An 18,817-nucleotide genomic window follows, 5' to 3' on the forward strand; every position below is an offset into this window, starting at 1 on the left:
TAGAAACGTCATTGGCTCTGGCTGATTGTATGTGTTTGCACACCCTGAAGGCCTCATTTTAACTTGATCACCTCAGTAAAGACCCGATCTCCAAAGAAGGTCCCAATCTGAGGTATTAGAGTCTAGGCCTTCAACATAAGAAACGGAGTGGGTAGATTCAACTGGAAACACTGATTAACCTACTGTGTTCCAACAAATGAAGAAAACCAAGGCTCTTCTTCACTACTCCTGGAGAGCATGACTGGGGGGAAGGTGCAGAAAGCTGCCTCTCTAACAGCCCCACCCCCCACCACACCCCCACTCCCACCAGCGTCACGGCCCTGACCTAACACCATGTACCTCTGTCCTCGGCCTGGCACTGCCCGTGGTGCAGATAATCCTGGAAGGCATCACACAGGAAACACCATTCCCTAGATCCAGTCTGCATCTCAGGTCACTGACGAAGGTAACATGGGAGCAGCAACAACATGTTCCTTAGATCAAAATCCACAAAATGGTGAGGTTTGAAATGAAAAGCCACAGACCGACGGCAAGCAAGACTACCTTTCTCTACCCCTCCCTGTCTTCACACCTTCGCAATGTGGTCTTGCAGCTTCTCCCAGGAAGCAGCAGAGTCTCTTCCCTTGTGTCTGAGCTGCCCATAGAGCTTGGCCAGTAGAACGTGGCAGAAGCAGTCATGTGGGTACAGCAGGCCCAAGCCCAGTCTTCAAGGACTTCCATGCAGTTACTCTCTCTCAGAACCCAGTACTACCGGGAAAACAAGCCCAGGCTGGCCTGCAGGAGGGTGAGAAACTGTAAGAAATACAGCTGGATCTGACCACTTGTTCCATTAATGTGAGCAAGCCCAATTCTACTCAGCCAACAACCCAACCCCGTGGACAGCACACCTGCGTGAACCCAGCCAAGATCGACAGGGCCCATCACGACCACCAGATAACCAGCCAGGACGCAGATGCACAGGCAAAAAGAACTGGCTTTTGTTTCAGGTTTCGGGGTATTTTCTTACGCAGCAATAGCTAACTGATACACCAAGCTCCGACAATTATGCCGCCTTTGTACCCATTGGAAGAAAGTATGTTTGGCAGAAGCCAGTGTTAGTATGGACCAGAAGTCTTCAGGGAAAAGTGCTGAGACTTATTTCCTGAGGTGTCTGAGTGACTGATCTTCTATGTGCATCTTCAGCACTGGGGAAGAGTGAGGGGCCTCACTGCAAGAGATGCTATGGAATACCAATAGCAATAATAATAAAATAATAACAAATATTTAACTTATTATTATTAGAAAAAAGATAATTATTGTATAATTAGATACATTATTACTATTTAACCTAAGTATTTCTGTGTTTAGTAATAAAAGGAAAGGAGCTTATAAATGCCATATTGTGATTGTCATTGGTTTGCAATTTTCTTTTCTTCTTTTTACTAAAAACAGTCAAGTCTCAAAGTAAGGGAGGACAACAGAAACAAGAGTGCAGTCATGAACAGGATCTTCGTGTAAACCGTGGGCTGACGTGATCTGGTTACTGCCTAGGCATTTGAAGGACGTGTTTGGCCCGTGGAGGGAAGGACGCTAATCATATTAGCACCGAGGAGCTGAGATGCTCAGGTTCAGTTAGAACTTGGCCAAAGGATCTTGTGGAAACACAGGGGGCTGGGACAAGTGTTGCCAACCACTCCGGAGGCACAGTTCTTCCAGAGCCCTCTGATTTCTAAAGTTATACTGAGTCCAAATTCATAGTGAGTTCTACATTTTATATAATTCATTTAATATTTCTTCTTCAAAATATCTTTTTCTTGTGTTTTGCTATGTGACCTTCTCACATTGTCGGGGTACTGTGAGCACTGGGAGACAGTGTGGTGCCTCACTACTTTTGGCCTATAAATCATCTTATTGCGGAGGGGCCAAGAGCAGGGCTGGGGAAGAGTAAGTATATGAGGCCTGAGCGCTGTGCCCCTATGGTGGGTCAGCAGACCTGCTTGACCTTCCTGGGGCTTGGTTTTCTCAACTGTAACCTGCAAAGAAGGACTAGAGCCACCCATAGGCCTCCAAGCTGGAAAGTTATTTGACATCATTGTGTCTGTGTTTTAATGACACTGTGTTCTCATAATTTGTATAAAGTAATAAAGAACGACTCTAATCTTTCAGAAAAGAATATGAACTACAAAAATTTTGCACACAATCATTGTAATTTTTTCCACTAAAGACAAGTGTTGATGCACAATACAATGCTACCTTCTTTGAAACCTGACTAGTTTCAGCTGTGTGTGAGATGAGGAAGGAACAAAATTACAGACTAAACAGAATCTTTGTAGGGCACAAACACATCCAATTCTTCTCTGTTTCGGTTGTATGGATGGTGGTTTTACATACAAGGTAATGTGCCCACTTGCACTGCTTTAGTTTAAAGTTTATGCAATTTAGAAAAGGGTTATGACAAAGTTTGATCCTTTTAATCTAAAATGCCATTTGTTTCCACATGAGAAAGGGCCCTGGCTCCTTTCATTGTGAAAGGGCACTGGGCATGGGAGAGCATGCAGCCGTTAGAAGAAACTCTCTCTCAGATCCTTTGCTAAGCACTTTGTTTTTATTTTTAATTTAATTTTTATTCTCTATTGAAACGTCTACTTGATATTCAAAATGACCTAAGTAATCAGAACCTCTGTCTGAAAGGAAACAAGTGCTAACTGTGAATGGTCTAAATAATTTACAGCAAAATTTTTCTGTGAAGGGCCAGATGGTAAATAGTTTAGGCTTTGCAGGGCACACAGTCTCTGTTGCAGTGACTTAACTCTGCCATCGTGAAAGCATTCACAGACGATCTGCAAACAAATAAAACTTTATTTACAAAATGAGTCAGCTGGCCAGATTTGATCTTAGGCAGTAGAGAGTTTTCTGACCCTGGATGTAAACAAATGACGACAAAACTGCTTTCCTAAACTTTGACCTCAAAGTTAAGAGTGCTAAGTTCTTGAAGGGCTGCAAAGTGAAGTCGTTTGAGGCTGGCGGTTTGTTTTGACTCTTCCAATATTTGTTCTCAGGGTTACTTTGCTGGGACACCTTTAAATTGAAGGGACTCCATATACATATTTAGATTTCCATTTTACCTTTAAAAATTAGGCAGGTCTGGTCCCCAATACTGTATGGCACCAACCCATGCGCTGGCCACTCAGTGCCAGGAGTCCCTTTTAAGGCAGACACGTGTGCTCCAGTTTGCCCCTCCCTCTCCATCCCTCCCTGAGACGGACAGGCAGCTGCGAGTTACTGCCACCACGTTAGATGGCCCGTCTTAAACTCGGTCCACTCGTGTGTTTTGCATCTCAGCTCCCACTCTGGCCTCTATAGCCTGGACTCAACCACCCCTCTTTGTTACCTGGAGACATTCATACTGCAGGATGAGCGCTGAAATCCATGCATCGCTAGAGGAACTGGGAAACACTAGTCATTTTAAAGAATGTTGTTTCTTTCTTCACAATGAAAAGAGACTCATTTAGCACTGTTCTGGTCTTACTGTTTTTAAGCACACCCTAAGAGTGAATCCTTTTATATCAGCCATTCTTCTTTTTTTCCATCTGTTTGAACTTACAGAAGAGGGCCCCTAGGTATCTCCATGTGATAGACTCGAAAAAACATCACTCCCTTTCATGTTACACTGGACACAATTAGAAGTACGTAGAGATCCCCATTTATCAAGCGTGCAATGTACTCAGGACAAGGGAAATTCTGCCGGCAGATTTTGGAGACTTCCAGGCACTGCCCAACCCCCCTTCAAGGTAAGTGTAAGCTCCCTGAGGTGTGAGCTGAGGCAGACACTTGTTAGGCATTGACAGAGAGGAAGGGTGGCAGGTGTTTTAAGGTCCCTCCCAATGCCAGGCTTTATGTAAAAAATATTTGCACTTTGAAGAATGGTTTCAAATAAATGAATAAGAGAGGGAGTGTGTGTTGCTGTGGAATGAGGATGCCCATACACAGCCAGGCGGTTCTACTGCCCCTACCTGGGGTCTGGGGCTTCAGGACAGCCCTAGCAGGGCGCCTGCTGGGAGCTCTCCCTGGGTACCCACAGACTTGCGACAGGCTGGGCAAAGAAAGCCAGAGCCCAAGACACCATTTCCCCCATTCATCCCCCTCTCCAAAGTGTGCAAAAGAGGCAATGTCAAGCTAAGCTGGCTGTGAAGGACACTGGAACCAAACAAAGGGCAGCTGAAGGCCCAGGATCCACATAAGGTGTGTGATGGGAAAGCAGCCACGGACGGGGAGCGCCACACACACACACGTGTGCAAACATGCACTCCCACGCACGCAGTCCTACTGAGAGGTGACAGCGTGCTGGCAGTCCTCAGAGGCCTCGCTTGCTCTCGGCACCTCCCCTGCCTGGGCTCCCACTTTGGCAGCATTTGAGGAGCCCTTCAGCTCCCCACTGCACTGTGGGAGCCCCTTTCTGGGCTGGCCAAGGCTGGAGCCCACTCCCTCAGCTTGCAGGGAGGTGTGGAGGGAGAGGCACGAGTGGGAACCGGGGCTGCGTGCAGCGCTTGCGGGCCAGCTGGAGTTCTGGGTGGGCGTGGGCTTGGCGGGCCCGGCACTCAGAGCAGCCGGCCAGCCCTGCTGGCCCCGGGCAATGAGGGACTTAGCACCTGGGCCAGTGGCTGCGGAGGGTGTACTGGGTCCCCCAGCAGTGCCGGCCCACCGGGGCTGTGCTCGATTTCTTGCCGAGCCTTAGCTGCCTTCCCGCGGGGCAGGGCTCGGGACCTGCAGCCCGCCATGCCTGAGTCTCCCACCCACTCCATGGGCTTCTGTGCGGCCCAAGCCTCCCCGAGGAGCACCACCCCCTGCTCCACGGCGCCCAGTCCCATGGACCACCCAAGGGCTGAGGAATGCGAGCCCACGGCGCAGGACTGGCAGGCAGCTCCACCTGCGCCCCAGTGCGGGATCCACTAGGTGAAGCCAGCTGGGCTCCTGAGTCTGGTGGGGATGTGGAGAGTCTTTATGTCTAGCTCAGGGATTGTAAATACACCAATCAGCACCCTGTGTTTAGCTCAAGGTTTGTGAGTGCACCAATCGATACTCTGTATCTAGCTGCTCTGGTGGGGCCTTGGAGAACCTGTGTGTGGAAACTCTGTGTATCTAACTAATCTGATGGGGCCGTGGAGAACCTTTGTATCTAGCTCAGGGATTGTAAACACACCAATCAGCGCCCTGACAAAACAGGCCACTCGGCTCTACCAATCAGCAGGATGTCGCTAGGGCCAGATAAGAGAATAAAAGCAGGCTGCCCCAGCCAGCAGTGGCAACCGGCTCAGGTCCCCTTCCATGCTGTGGAAGCTTTGTTCTTTTGCTTTTTGCAATAAATCTTGCTACTGCTCACTCTTTGGGTCCACTCTGCTTTTATGAGCTGTAACACTCACCGCGAAGGTCTGCAGCTTCACTCCTGAGCCCAGCGAGACCACGAGCCCACCGGGAAGAACGAACAACTCTAGACGCTCTGCCTTAAGAGCTGTAACACTCACCGCCAAGGTCTGCAGCTTCACTCCTGAGCCAGCGAGACCACGAACCCACCAGAAGGAAGAAACTCCGAACACATCTGAACATCAGAAGTAACAAAGTAACATCAGCTGTACCCACTCACCGCGAGGGTATGCGGCTTCATTCTTGAAGTCAGTGAGACCAAGAACCCACCAATTCCAGACACACTATGGGCTCACAGCGTGTACTCGCGCACACGCAGTCAGGTGTGGATGTACACCCGCGCACACCCAGGCACATGTACACCCGCGCGCTCACACACCCCATCCAGCTACAGCAGAATTCTGGCCAGGCTGTTGACCGCACACCTGCTGCCTCCTTGGCCACCCCGTCCACACAGTAGCCCGATCGACCCCCGTGGCGGCCGAGACCCAGGCCCATCCGCAGCCCTGAGACCTCCCTAGGGATTGCACCCAGCAGCCAGTCACCGGCATCCGCGGCCTGGCCAGTTGAGGGTGGCCGTGACCGCGGGGCCAGGAGCGCCGCCACATCTCGGGGCAAATGGCGCGGGGGAAGAGTTTCCTCCTCAGCCTCCCCGTCTCCGATCACTCCGCAAACTCCAGAGCGAGGCACGCGCCTTTAAAGGCAGGTCCGCGGCTCTCCCACGTCCTGGCGCCCGGTTTTCCGCACCCAGTGTCCCCACAGCTGTGCCCGGGCACGGAGGCGCGGCCAGACCGCACTCCGCGGGCTGCAGGTGTCCCGGCCTCTGGCGGCGCCGGTGCGGCCCGGAGGTGGGAGCCCGCGGAGCCACTGCAGTAGCTGGAGTCCCGCCGAGTCCCCAGCCCCAAGGCAGGGCAGGAGCGCGCACCGGCCGGAGGTCCATGCTGAGCATCGCCCGCGCCGGTGCCCGGCAGCCTCTCCAACTGTGTGGTCCCCGCGCGGGCAGAGAGGCACGGACTGCAGGCCGTGGGCAGCTCCATCTTCCCGCGTCCTCCTCCTCTGGCGCTGCCCGCTGTCTCCCGCCTTCCCTCTGCTCCCCGCTCGCCTCCGCCTCAGCGCCCCGCTGACCTCGCCTCCTCCCCTCTGCTCTTTGTCCCTGCACTCTCCCCTCCTCGGTCCTCTGACCCCCCCGCCCTCACCTCCTCCCCTCCTCTCTCCCTTGCCCGCCCCGCGCTCTCCCACCGCTCCCGCCGCCCCCGCCGCCGCGGCTGCCACTCCGCCCCCCGCGCCGCACGGAGCTTCAGTAATAACCCCGGCGCGGCGGCGGAGTCGCTGTGGGGAATCCTCCCGCGCTCTGCCTGGGTCGGGTCCTCCCTGCCCGCTCGCACGCTGCCGGCCGGGGACCCTCCGGTGGCCCCTAGCCCCTCGGAGCGCTCCTGGATGAAGCCCCGCGCGCGCGGATGGCGGGGCTTGGCGGCGCTGTGGATGCTGCTGGCGCAGGTGGCCGAGCAGGTGAGTCCCGGGCGCTCCCACCAGCGCGGAAACCGCGGGTCCGGACAGCTGGAGGCGAGTCCCCCGCGGCTCCTCTCCCGCGGACCCCGCCGTCTCACCGCGATGTCGCCGCTGTTTTCCGCAGGCACCTGCGTGCGCCATGGGACCCGCAGCGGCAGCGCCTGGGAGCCCGAGCGTCCCGCGTCCTCCTCCACCTGCGGAGCGGCCGGGCTGGATGGAAAAGGGCGGTAAGTCCGTGAGGTGGGGGCTTCTAATCCTTGCCATTTAGCAGCTCGTAATCTCCGTGCCGCTGGTTTATTAGGTGCTGTGAATGTTCATGACTCTGTGGAACCCTACTTTTAAGATGCTGTTGTGAACTTTTTTTTTTTTTTAACTGTATGAGCGAGCCCCGATGAGTGGATTTCCACCAATATTTACATTTTATTCCCTGGCAAAACGGTTTGCCAGAGTTATTGATATAACATTAGGAAAAAGGTGAGGAAGTTCATTTTATTTTATTCTAAAGAGCTTAGGAAGAATCTAAAGCTATTAATGTATGCATCAAAGCCGTCATAAAGAGCAAATTACTTTCTTTTCCGTCCCCTCCTACATCCTCGGATCCTCCTTCCCGTCCCCAACCTTTCCTCCTTCTCCTCCTTTATAAATTAAAATATTTCTCTATCTTTGCTTATTCTCAGTGAAGGAGATAAAAGAAGCGCTTAGCATCTCAATACCAAAGTTAATGCTCCAACAATCAGGGCGTACTTCAAACATAATAGTGCCTGAAATGGCTAATCAGCTGATTGTGACACCATCAGCAACGTTCATATCCTGGGCCACAATTTGACATGAGGGCAAGTCTTATTCTTTTTCAATGCATGCTTTTACTTCTGCCACTTACAAGTGACATTTGGAAATTTGCTGTCTTATGGAAAGGGATCTCCGTGTCTTCATACTGCATCAGGTAAATGAGAACGCAGGTGTGTCGCACTGGTTGCTAGGTGGTTTTTTAACCTGAACCCATCCAATGACAGTTAATAAATATTATTTTGCATTGTTACCAACAATAAATTGCCGTATCAAATGTTAATATTAATTGACTTTTATAGGAAGAACTAGGTTTCATTCTCTCAATGTATTTCCAGAAGATCTAGAAAATTAAAGTTAACAATTCAGAATTTCTCAGTATAGTTATTTCAATTTGATAAAGTGACATAAAGGCAAGCACTTAATATATGCATTAACTTTTGAAATTATTCCCTGCCAAATGAGTATACAAATAGTATATAAGGTGACCGGTATCAGATTGACGCTCACCATAGTACCTTTTTGAGAACCACCAGGGGGCGCTAGGTGCAAATGATATAAAATGTTAAAAAAAATTGTCACTGAATTTACAAGAGAAAGTTAATTATCTGTCCGTTTACAGACTATCTTCTTGTGGTTGTCCTTGTCCTTTTTAGGGTTTTGCTTACAATACTAAAAGTTAATTCTTACAATTTTAAAGGTTAATTCTAATTCACCTTTTTAAGTAAGATTTTTGTAAAAAAAAAAAAAAAAAAAAAAAAAATTCTAGTTCCCTAAAATCATGAAAATTCCAGAGGGACTCAGGAGATTTCCACAATAGTTTATGGCATTTATGAAGTTTTATTTAAGATAAAGCACATTATAGACACAGAAGAAAGAAGAAGAAAAGCCAGGGCTTCGTGCCTAAGTGTGCTTTTCTCCTGAAGTGATTCAATCTGCTTCAGCATCCTCTCTGGGAGTGGGGTGCCAGTGTGCTGCTCTGAACACCTGGCACCACAGTTGTTGTCACAACGTATCGTCTCCATGACAACCACTTATCTGGCTTGGTAAGAACCTGAAGGGGAAGAGGCAAACCCTTCTTAGTGAAGTTCTAGCCCAGTGGACACAGCACACACCCTCCTCCCCTACCTTCTATGCACTTTAGCTCCTTAATTATAAATGGCTAATGTGTGAGTCTGGACATCCACAACAAGCTTTTATGCCACCAGAGAAAAGATCCTCCTCAACAGTGTTGCCTGTTTCCCTCTGACCTGGAGCAGAAGAGCTAGAAGATACTTGGTGACTGCTGGGGTCAACTTACTGTTGCCTGTCTAGGTATCCATTAGACAAGTTGGTTCTGAAATAACTAATTGTAGCCATACATTTTGTTTAAAGTAGCGCATGACTCAAACTATTATTGCAAATCATTCTTGGTGGCTGAAGTAATTACAAAATAGCAAAGAGAACAAAGCTGGAGGTGTCACACACTACCTACCTGACTTCAAACTATGCTACAAGGCTACAGTAACCAAAAAAGCACGGTACTGGTACCAAAACAGATATATAGATCAATAGAACAGAACAGAGACCTCAGAAATAACACCATGCATCTACAACCACCTGATCTTTGGCACATCTGACAAAAACAAGCAATGGGGAAAGGATTCCCTATTTAATAAATGGTGCTGGGAAAGCTGGCTAGCCATATGAAGAAAACCGAAACTGGACCCTTCCTTACACCTTATACAGAATCTAACTCAAGGTGGATTAACTATTTAAATGTTAAAACCTAAAACCAAAAGCAATTGCAACAAAGCCAAAACTGACAAATAAGATCTAATTAAACTAAAGAGCTTCTGCACAGCAAAAGAAACTATCATCAGAGTGAACAGGCAACCTAGAGAATGAGAGAAAATGGTTGTAATCTATCCATCTGACAATGGGCTAATATCCAGAATCTACAAGCAACTTAAACAAATTTAGAAGAAAAAAACAACCCCATCAAAAAATGGGTGAAGTATATGAACAGACAATTTTCAAAAGAAGACATTTATGCGGCCAACAAACATATGAAAAAAAGCTCATCATCATTGGTCATTAGAGAAATGCAAATCCAAACAACAACGAGATACCATCTCACGCCATTTAGAATGGCAATCTTTAAAAAGTCAGAAAACAACAGATTCTGGAGAGGATGTGGAGAAATAGGAACACTTTTACACAGTTGGTGGGAGTGTAAATTAGTTCAACCATTGTGGAAGACAGTGTGGCGATTCCTCAAGGATCTAGAACAAGAAATACCATTTGACCCAGCAATCCCATTACTGGGTATATACCCAGAGAATTATAAATCATTCTACTATTAAGACACATGCACACATATGTTTAGTGAAGCACTATTCACAATAGCAAAGACTTGGAACCAACCCAAATGCCCGTCAATGAGAGACTGGATAAAGAAAATGTGGCACATATACACCATGGAATTCTATGCAGCCATAAAAAAAGAATGAGTTCATGTCATTTGCAGGGACATGGATGAAGCTGGAAACCATCGTTCTCAGCAAACTAACACAGGAACAGAAAACCAAACACTGCATGTTCTCACTCATAAGTGGGAGTTGAACACTGAGAACATATGGGCACAGGGAAAGGAACATCACACACCGGGCTTGTTGGGGGGTGAGGGGCAAGGGGAGGGATAGCATTAGAAATACCTAATGTAGATGGCAGGTTGATGGGTGCAGCAAACCACCATGATACATGTATACCTATGTAACAAACCTGTACGTTCTACACATGTATCCCAGAACTTAAATTATAACAAAAAAAAATCAATGGTCACATGCTCACTAGTGAACATAATAACAATGCAGAGAATATAAAATAGAATTGTGCTAGTTTCTCTTCCTACCCCCCTCTGCCTTTACTATTTGCCTTCTGCATTTTGTCCAGATAATCTACAAGAATTTACTTATTGCCCTGTGTTCCTTACAGGCTACACTTTTTTTCCTTTAAAAGGTCACTTTGGCTTCAGAGCTTACAACGTACTTTGAAAGCTCATTGTATGATCAACTTTGCCTCATGTGGTGAAATAATATTTTAGATTTCATTCTTTTAGAGTATATTTTTACAAGCTTTAAGGTATTCCTTTCTATAGCTTTACGGTAATTTAGTTACCAATTATCCGTTGTTGATTATTGTTTAAAATTTTACCTCATTACAAATAATACTTCCATGAAAATATTTACATAAACTTTTTAAAATTCGTCTGGGATTATTTCCTCAGGGTGATTTCCCAGGTCAAAGTATTTTGCAACTCATTGCCAAAGCCAATTTTAGGAGGGTAGTATCATTTTTCTTTCCTGATATCAGCAGCGTTTGAAAGAGGTGGCCGGTGGTGGACTGATTTTTTGTTAATGGGATTGATTTCTATTTAGAAGGCTATACATCTCCTGCCACCTGCCCCACCCTTCTGTCTCTGTTTTCTGGATTCTCCTTCCCTGCTATCCTCTTAGGGTGCTCGTGAACATTCCTCTGCTCTTAGAGAGTTACAGGCTCTGTCTTTGAGTCTGGAGCAAGCTGCAGTCAGGTGCCATCTAAGCAGCCAACTGTGGAAAGAGTGGGAAGGGTGGAGCCCGTGGGAGATGCTCCTGTTGGGTGGGCGAGGCGTGGAGCTCTGGCCGTCTCCCCCAGCCTTTTGGAATTGAGCTCTCCCAAAACAACTGGGGCCTCACGGGAGCCTTGCAGGGCTTCTTGGAGTTCAGTTTGCCTGAACGCTGAGATTATGAGCCTACCACTTATATATATGAGTTTTTAGATAGGACAAACTTTTCCTCTTGCAAGATTATTGTTTGAAGTCTTTCAAATACGTCTTTCCCGTTTATGGAAGAAATACTGTATTAATGAAGACACCAAATCACTGTGAGAATAATTAAAATACATACATTTACAGTGAAATTAATTATATTAAAAACGTTGCAATACTCAAAGCTCATCATTTCATAATTATTTCACTATATTTGATAATAATCTAGGCTCTTGAGGCCACTGGCCTCTTTTGCATCTGTATGGTAGAAACACCACACATTGGGGGCTGCTGAGTATCTCTGTGCACTGAATATTCAGTGACGGCACAGCAGTCATTGAAATCAGCCATGAGGGGAAGATTTACACCAGGGAAATTGGCAAATGCCAAAATCCAGGTCGTTCTTCTCCAGACAGCGGGTTGTTGAATGTTTATTACCATAGCATTGTGTTTATGTAAACGTGGCTTACCAGTAGTTATTTTGCATGATAAATATTATATGTGCCCCCAGTAAAGGACGAATATTGTCTCTCTTCAAAATAAAGGTCATAAGAATATGACTTATTTCATCTGAGAATAATTTGATGTCTTAAAGAGTAATCACCTTTTTATAGACAATAAAATGTGCTAACCTGCCACTGCTTGGAACAAGCCATCTTGCTTTCTGTCATCCTTCCCCTGACTCAGCTACGGTGGTAGGAGCTGGTGGGAGGTGAGGAGCACGCCCCTGAGTGGCTGGGAGGGCAGATGACAGCTGTTAACATCACCGCATCACTGTTGGAGAATTTCCTGGCTTGGTAATAGCACATGATGGGGCCCTTGTTACAATTTTTTTCTTTAAACTGTGATGTTCCATATTGCACACTTTGAATTCAGTATGGGTAGGTGTTGCATTTTTCTTCATCATTTTTGACTGGGTGGAAAGGTCATGTGGTAAAATAATATTATATCTTAAGACTTCCTGATTCTTCTCGGTATTCCGAAATGACTCAGCCTCTCCTCACTCTTTTGATTTCAGAATATGACCTGGTCTCTGCCTACGAGGTTGACCACAGGGGCGATTACGTGTCCCATGAAATCATGCACCATCAGCGGCGGAGAAGAGCAGTGGCCGTGTCCGAGGTTGAGTCTCTTCACCTTCGGCTGAAAGGCTCCAGGCACGACTTCCACATGGATCTGAGGACTTCCAGCAGCCTAGTGGCTCCTGGCTTTATTGTGCAGACGTTGGGAAAGACAGGCACGAAGTCTGTGCAGACTTTACCGCCAGAGGACTTCTGTTTCTATCAAGGCTCTTTGCGATCACACAGAAACTCCTCAGTGGCCCTTTCAACCTGCCAAGGCTTGGTGAGTACGGCGCAAGCCCCAGGTAGGGAGGCGAGGTTGGTGATGGTGGAAAGGAGAGCGTAACCAGGACTTTCCCTCGATGTCACATAGATGTTCTTCTAGTACTGCAGCGCAGATTAAGCAGGAGGAATATTGCCAAGTAAAACTTTTCCAAAAAACATTGCGTGCCTCCTCTGGCCTATTTGGAAACAGTGTGCACACCCACCCTGCTGCTGCTGTTCTAGAATTATTGTGGAAGAGCACTTCAGCTTGAAACTTGTGTATAAGAACCTCTGGCCAAATCTGAATTCTTTAGCTTCTTAGGGGATGTTTTTACTCTAACTTACAGCTTCTAATTGACAGAAACTGGAGAAATGTCTTCATTTTGAATAAAACAACACTATTCAAGAGATTGGCCATGAGGATTATTTGATCAGATATTTGAAAGACTTTGAATACTGTACATCTTTCATTCTGATGATGATAATCTGCTTACACATTAGGGCATTCATCCATGGCAGGGCGTTGCTGGTCTTCCTGGACTGATGAATCCAGGGGTGCATTCCCCATGTCCTGCATGTCGGGTTTGGAATGGCACATCACTTCGATGCTTCTGGTGCTGCAATTTACAGGGACTCTAGAGTGGGGGGCTTATGGCCGAGCTAAGAATCTACCTGCATCCCTCAGGCCTACCCAAGTCAAAATCTCAATGGCTTGCTTTTTACTTTTCTTAAAATATTTTCATATATTTAGGGAGAAAAATCTTTGGAGATTCTTAGATTCTTGGCAGCAAATGAATTGCTCAGGTGCAGAGGAGCGAAGTGTGACTTAGACAGCAGAGCGAAAATGTGTGGTCAACAGTTCAAGGTCTTGAGGATGTTAAAGGTTTGGCCAACAGGTCTGGGACATTTATTGCTTCTCTAGAAAAAGCTTTCAGTGTGTCTTAAATTTCATTCCCTCTTTGAGGAGAGGGAATTCAGACCCCACATCTCATAAAGATTTTGTGTGTGTGAATTTTGGATGCTGAATTCATAACCAATTTCTTAAAATACTAAATATATGCAAATGCTAAATCCTGTAAAAAAAGTTTTTTTAGATGTTAACATTCTGCTTTTTAGAGAAATTTGATATGAGTTGATCTCATTGCTATTTCACTTGTAAGAAGTTTTTGGGTTGAGTTGCCAGGGATAGGGTGGTGGTTATTTGGCGCTCTTGTTAAGCATGAAGACAATGGGGCTGATTTCTTCCACACTCTCCCAAGAAAAATAAGTCTTCCTTAACGGACTAGAACTCTTCATGAAATGCACAAAATGAAGATGCATCTTCCTTGGTTTTCTTTCACAAGGGCTTAAGCCAGAAATGGAAGCCATCTGTGTGGCAGCGAGGTGTGCCTTGCCCTTTACACTTGGGTAATTTTGGATTTGGTTGTGGAAATTGGTGAGGTGCTTCTTGCTAACCCAGCAGGGATGCAAGCTCCCTGAGGCCCCTGGGTTTCCCTGAGCCAGGGAGGCTGAGCTGTGCCCTGGAATCTGTTCCCTGAATTGAGATGCTTTGCAGTAGCTTGAAATTTCTAGCTCTTTTTGAGCTTGATCAGAGTTAACAGGAAAAGTTAACAGTAAAGTAAGTGTATAATTATAATGAAAAATAAAGAAATTATAAATAACAGAAAAAAATGCTTCTCTGGATAATAAACAGTGGTATCTGATACTGTAGCTGCTGGAAGAGAAATTTATATGTCTTCTTCATTAATCTTCCAAATACTTGTAGTCCAGCTTTACTGATATTTTGTCCATAGATGGTCACTACAAATGAGACCTCAACCAGACTTAAGAGTGTGAGGCTTAGTGTTTTCGTCATAAGACAGGACAAATCAAAGGCATTTGAAAGAGCCCTGTTCTTATTTAGGTATCTTTGCAGAGCCCAGGGGCCATCACTTTGAAAAGAAGATCTCTTCTAGCAGGAAATGCTCTATATTCCATTCTATCTGTTTAATTTGTAGGATAAGAATATTACTTTCAAGTGTAAAAATATATTGCTTAATTATTACATAATATCTTGTATCATTTAATTAGAGAAAATGGTTTACAGCTGTGAGACAATGCAATTTCCAAACTGGTACATAGTTTTTCACCCTGGTTCTGAGATTCTGCATTTGGAAGGATTTTGCTGTTGTCCACTAATGATTGGTTTGAGGAATAGTGTGAAAGTGAATCATTGAGGTGTTGTCCTATTTATAGTAAACAAATATTCATAAAGAAGAAAGGAAAAACTAAACAAACATAATACATTAAATCTCATGTTCACAGTGACAATTTGAGTACTGAATGACCTTGAGAACTATGTACGGCTGCAGCCCAGCAGACCTGGGCCCCAGGAGTTTATTGTCTAATGAGAGAGGCAGGACACAGGCAAGTCCCTTACGGGGGAGGAAACAGGGACAGACATGGGAGCCAGAAGGACCCAGAGGAGGATGCCTCTGCGTGCCTTGCTGGTAGGTGGAGAGTGTCAGGGTAGGATTTTAGAGACTGTCCAGAAACCAAGTCCAAGCCCTGTCCTCATAGTAAAGTTAGAACGTGATGCCCATAAGTGAAGGAGTAACAAGCAGTCCTGGAGAAGACTGCTGGCATCTGCCAAGCTCACAGATCTTGTAACACCACCTATAAATGTTAAGAGCTTAACATTTGCATATTAAACCCAAGTATAATATATTCAATGGGATCTGTAAACCCTAAAATTATTTCTAGAGTTTACCCTGGTATTGCCACCAAGTATCATGACTTAAAATATTTCTTATTCAGTTAAGTAAGGGTAATTTTTGGAAAAAGGGTCCCTGTTATATTTATGTCTCTACCAAATTGTCATTAGAGATCTGTTTGTGGTCACCAACCACAAGCACATAAATGTGTGTCACTCAGGTACTTTCCAGTACTTGGTTAAATAATGGATAGACTTAGAGGGCTAGTTATAAGTAAGAGACAATGATGACCATGGCAATAGCACAAAGAACAATAATGACTTATTGAATGTTATACTTTGCTAATAGCTTTACAATTGTTATCTCACTTAGCTTGAAGATAAGTCGAAGAAATAGGTACTATTTTTAAAACAGCTTTATTGAGATGTAACTCACTCTTTAAAGAGTTAATTAGCTCTATTCATTTAATAGAGTTTCACCCTTTACAATGTATCATTCAGTAGTTTTTAGTATATTAACAGAATTGTGCAAATATCACTAGAATCTAATAGGAGACATTTATATCACCTCAAAAATAAACCCTTATGGGCAGTTCTCACTTCCCCTAATTTCCCCATTCCCATCCTAGGTAGTATAGGTTTGCCTAATCTGGCCATTGATTATAAACAGAAGCATACACTATGTGGCCTTTGTGACTGACTCATTTCACTTAGCATAATGTGTTTAAGAATCGTCCACGTTGCAGCACATATCAGTACTTTATCCTTTTTTATTGCTGAAGTATACCACATATTTTATTTACCTGTTTATCAGTTGATGGACATTATTGTTTTACTTTTTTTGGCTACTGCGAATAATGCTGCTATGAACATTTGTGTACAGGTTTTTGTATGAACATGTGTCTTCATTTCTCTTGGGTAAATACCTAGGCGTGTAATTTCTGGGACATATGGAAACTCTACACTTAACGTTTTGAGGAATTTTCAAACCATTTTTCATATTAGCTGTACCATTTTATATTACCCTAGTAATGTCTGAAGTTTCCTATTTCTCCACATTCTTGCCAAATCTTGTTATTGTTCTCTCTTTTTAAATAGCCATCCCAGTGAGTACGAAGTAGTATCCTTTGTGGTTCTGATTTACTGGGTAGAGATTATTGGCTTGTGAAGTGGGTTCACTGTGCAGAGGTTAGCAACTTGTCTGAGTTTGGTGAGACAGCAACCCCCACACACAAGTTACATGAAGTGGGTTTATTACTTAGAGATAGGTAGGGCAGCAAGGGACAGCTGAAGCCTAGGAATCATCACGGGCTGGTGCACAAGGCTCAATACAGCAGCCTGAGTGGATGAAGTCTTGTCTGTGTATGCAACATGGCTGGGGCACCCAGAAAGGCAGCCCACCCTGGGTTTTATACCCGGGCACATGACGTGCTGGACAAGTTCTGCAGTTCAATCATCACAACAAGTTCTACACTTCAGTCATCACGTCATACCACAAGGCAGGGACTGCAACAGAGTCCAGGTTGTTTCTGCCCTTTCCTCCCTATCTCATGATGTTGCATTTCCAGCACATTTTGCAGTCATTCTTGAGAACGGCAAGGAAGAAAATGGGGAGGACTCAGTTGGTCCATAGTCATCCATAGAATTGTTCTGCATAGGTTGACAGTTTTTTGTTGTTTTACTTTCAGCACTTTCAATATGTCATCCTACTGCTTTCTGACTTCCATTGTTTCTGGTGAGAAGTCAACTGTTTATCTCACTGTGGTGTATTATGCACATTGCATTATGCATATGTTAGTATGTATATTTTGGTATCCATTATGCATATGTTGATATGTTTAATGATGTCCCACATTTCTCTGAGGCTCCATTCATTTTTTCTTCATTCATTTTTCTCTGTCTTCTTCGTTTATCTTCAAGTTCACTGATTTTTTCCTGGCAGTTCAAATATATTATTAAGCCCCATCATAAATTTTACATTGTGTGTACTGTACTTTTCAATTCCAAAATTTTTATTTATTTCTTTTAAAAATGTACCTTCATTCAAATTCTCTGTGCAACACTGCCATCATGGCTTCCTTTATTTCTTTTCTCTTATTTATTTATTTATTTATTTATTTATTTATTTATTTATTTATTTGTTGAGCTGGAGTCTCACCCTGTTGCCCAGGCTGGAGTGCAATTGCACAATCTCAGCTCACTGCAACCTCCGCCTCTCAGGTTCAAGTGATTCTCCTGCCTCAGCCTCCCGAGTACCTGGGATTGCAGGTGCACACCACCATGCCCAGCAAATTTTTTGTATCTTTAGTAAAGATGGGGTTTCACCATGTTGGCCAGGCTGGTCTTGAACTCCTGACCTTGTGATCCACCCGCCTCAGCCTCCCAAAGTGCTGGAACCACAGGTGTGAACCACTGCACCTGGCCCATTTTTATTTTTAATGTATTTTTATCATATATATTTAAGGTGAAAACGATGTTTATACACATGCACACACACACACTCACACAATGAGAAGATTACTACAGCCAAGCAAATTTATCCATTATTTCCCATAGTTCCCTTTGTGTGTGTGTGTGTGTGTGTGTGTGTGTGTGTGTATGTGTGTGGGGGGTAAGAGCACCTAAAATCTACTCTTTAATCAAATTTTCAGTATACAATGCAGTATTATTAAGTATAGTCTTCCTGCTGTACATTAGGTCTTTATACTTATTCATCCTATGTAACAGTAAGCTTGTATTCTTTGACCTACTTCTCTCCATTTTTTCCTCCTTTCTGCCACTGGGAAGGAGTGTTCTAATCAATACTCTACTTGCTACTTCTATGTATTCAACTTCTTTTTTAGATTCCACGTGTAAGTGAGACCATATGGTATTTGTCTTTCTGTGTCTGGCTTATTTCACTTAGCATATTGTCTTCCAGGGTCATCCTTGCTGTCATAAATGGTTCTTCTTAGTTGCTCACAACCAAAATCTTTATTATTTTTGACAATGCCCTTAGGCATGAAATTCCCACATTCTGCTCCAAATAATTTCAGGCCCTGGAGGCAAGCTTCTTGTTCATGCAGCCTGTCTCTTCTCCTGGGCAAAACCTCCAAGACACCGAATTGCAGATGGGACTGCTAGAATGGCTTGCTTCTCCCACTATGACACCCTTACTCTATGAGTAGAGCTCCGGTGGGGATGGTAACCCCTTGTCTTCCCTGGTTTTGCTTCCTGTCTTGAAACTTTAACCTACAAGTGAGATGGAGTGGAGGTATTCAGGGTTTCATTGCTGTTGGCCTGATAAGCCTGGAGAGTAGTGTCCATTCTATGTGTAGG

At 45.0% G+C, this 18,817-nt stretch overlaps 1 protein-coding gene across 4 annotated transcripts in view; it reads left to right on the top strand.

Annotated features, from left to right (window-relative positions):
* Window positions 1-6,689: 6,689 nt before the first annotated feature.
* Window positions 6,690-18,817, top strand: part of ADAMTS16 (ADAM metallopeptidase with thrombospondin type 1 motif 16) — a 180,551-nt gene continuing 168,423 nt past the window's right edge. For all 4 annotated transcript variants that reach the window (XM_034959712.2, XM_034959711.3, XM_034959714.2 and 1 more), the window contains exons 1-3: window positions 6,690-6,909; window positions 7,034-7,136; window positions 12,501-12,826. In XM_034959712.2, coding sequence (XP_034815603.1) covers window positions 6,838-6,909; window positions 7,034-7,136; window positions 12,501-12,826 — 501 coding nt within the window. In that variant the 5' untranslated portion in view covers window positions 6,690-6,837. The remainder of the gene's footprint in view (window positions 6,910-7,033; window positions 7,137-12,500; window positions 12,827-18,817) is intronic.

This window comes from Pan paniscus, chromosome 4, assembly GCF_029289425.2.
Source record: "Pan paniscus chromosome 4, NHGRI_mPanPan1-v2.0_pri, whole genome shotgun sequence".
Taxonomy (NCBI): Eukaryota; Metazoa; Chordata; class Mammalia; order Primates; family Hominidae; genus Pan; species Pan paniscus.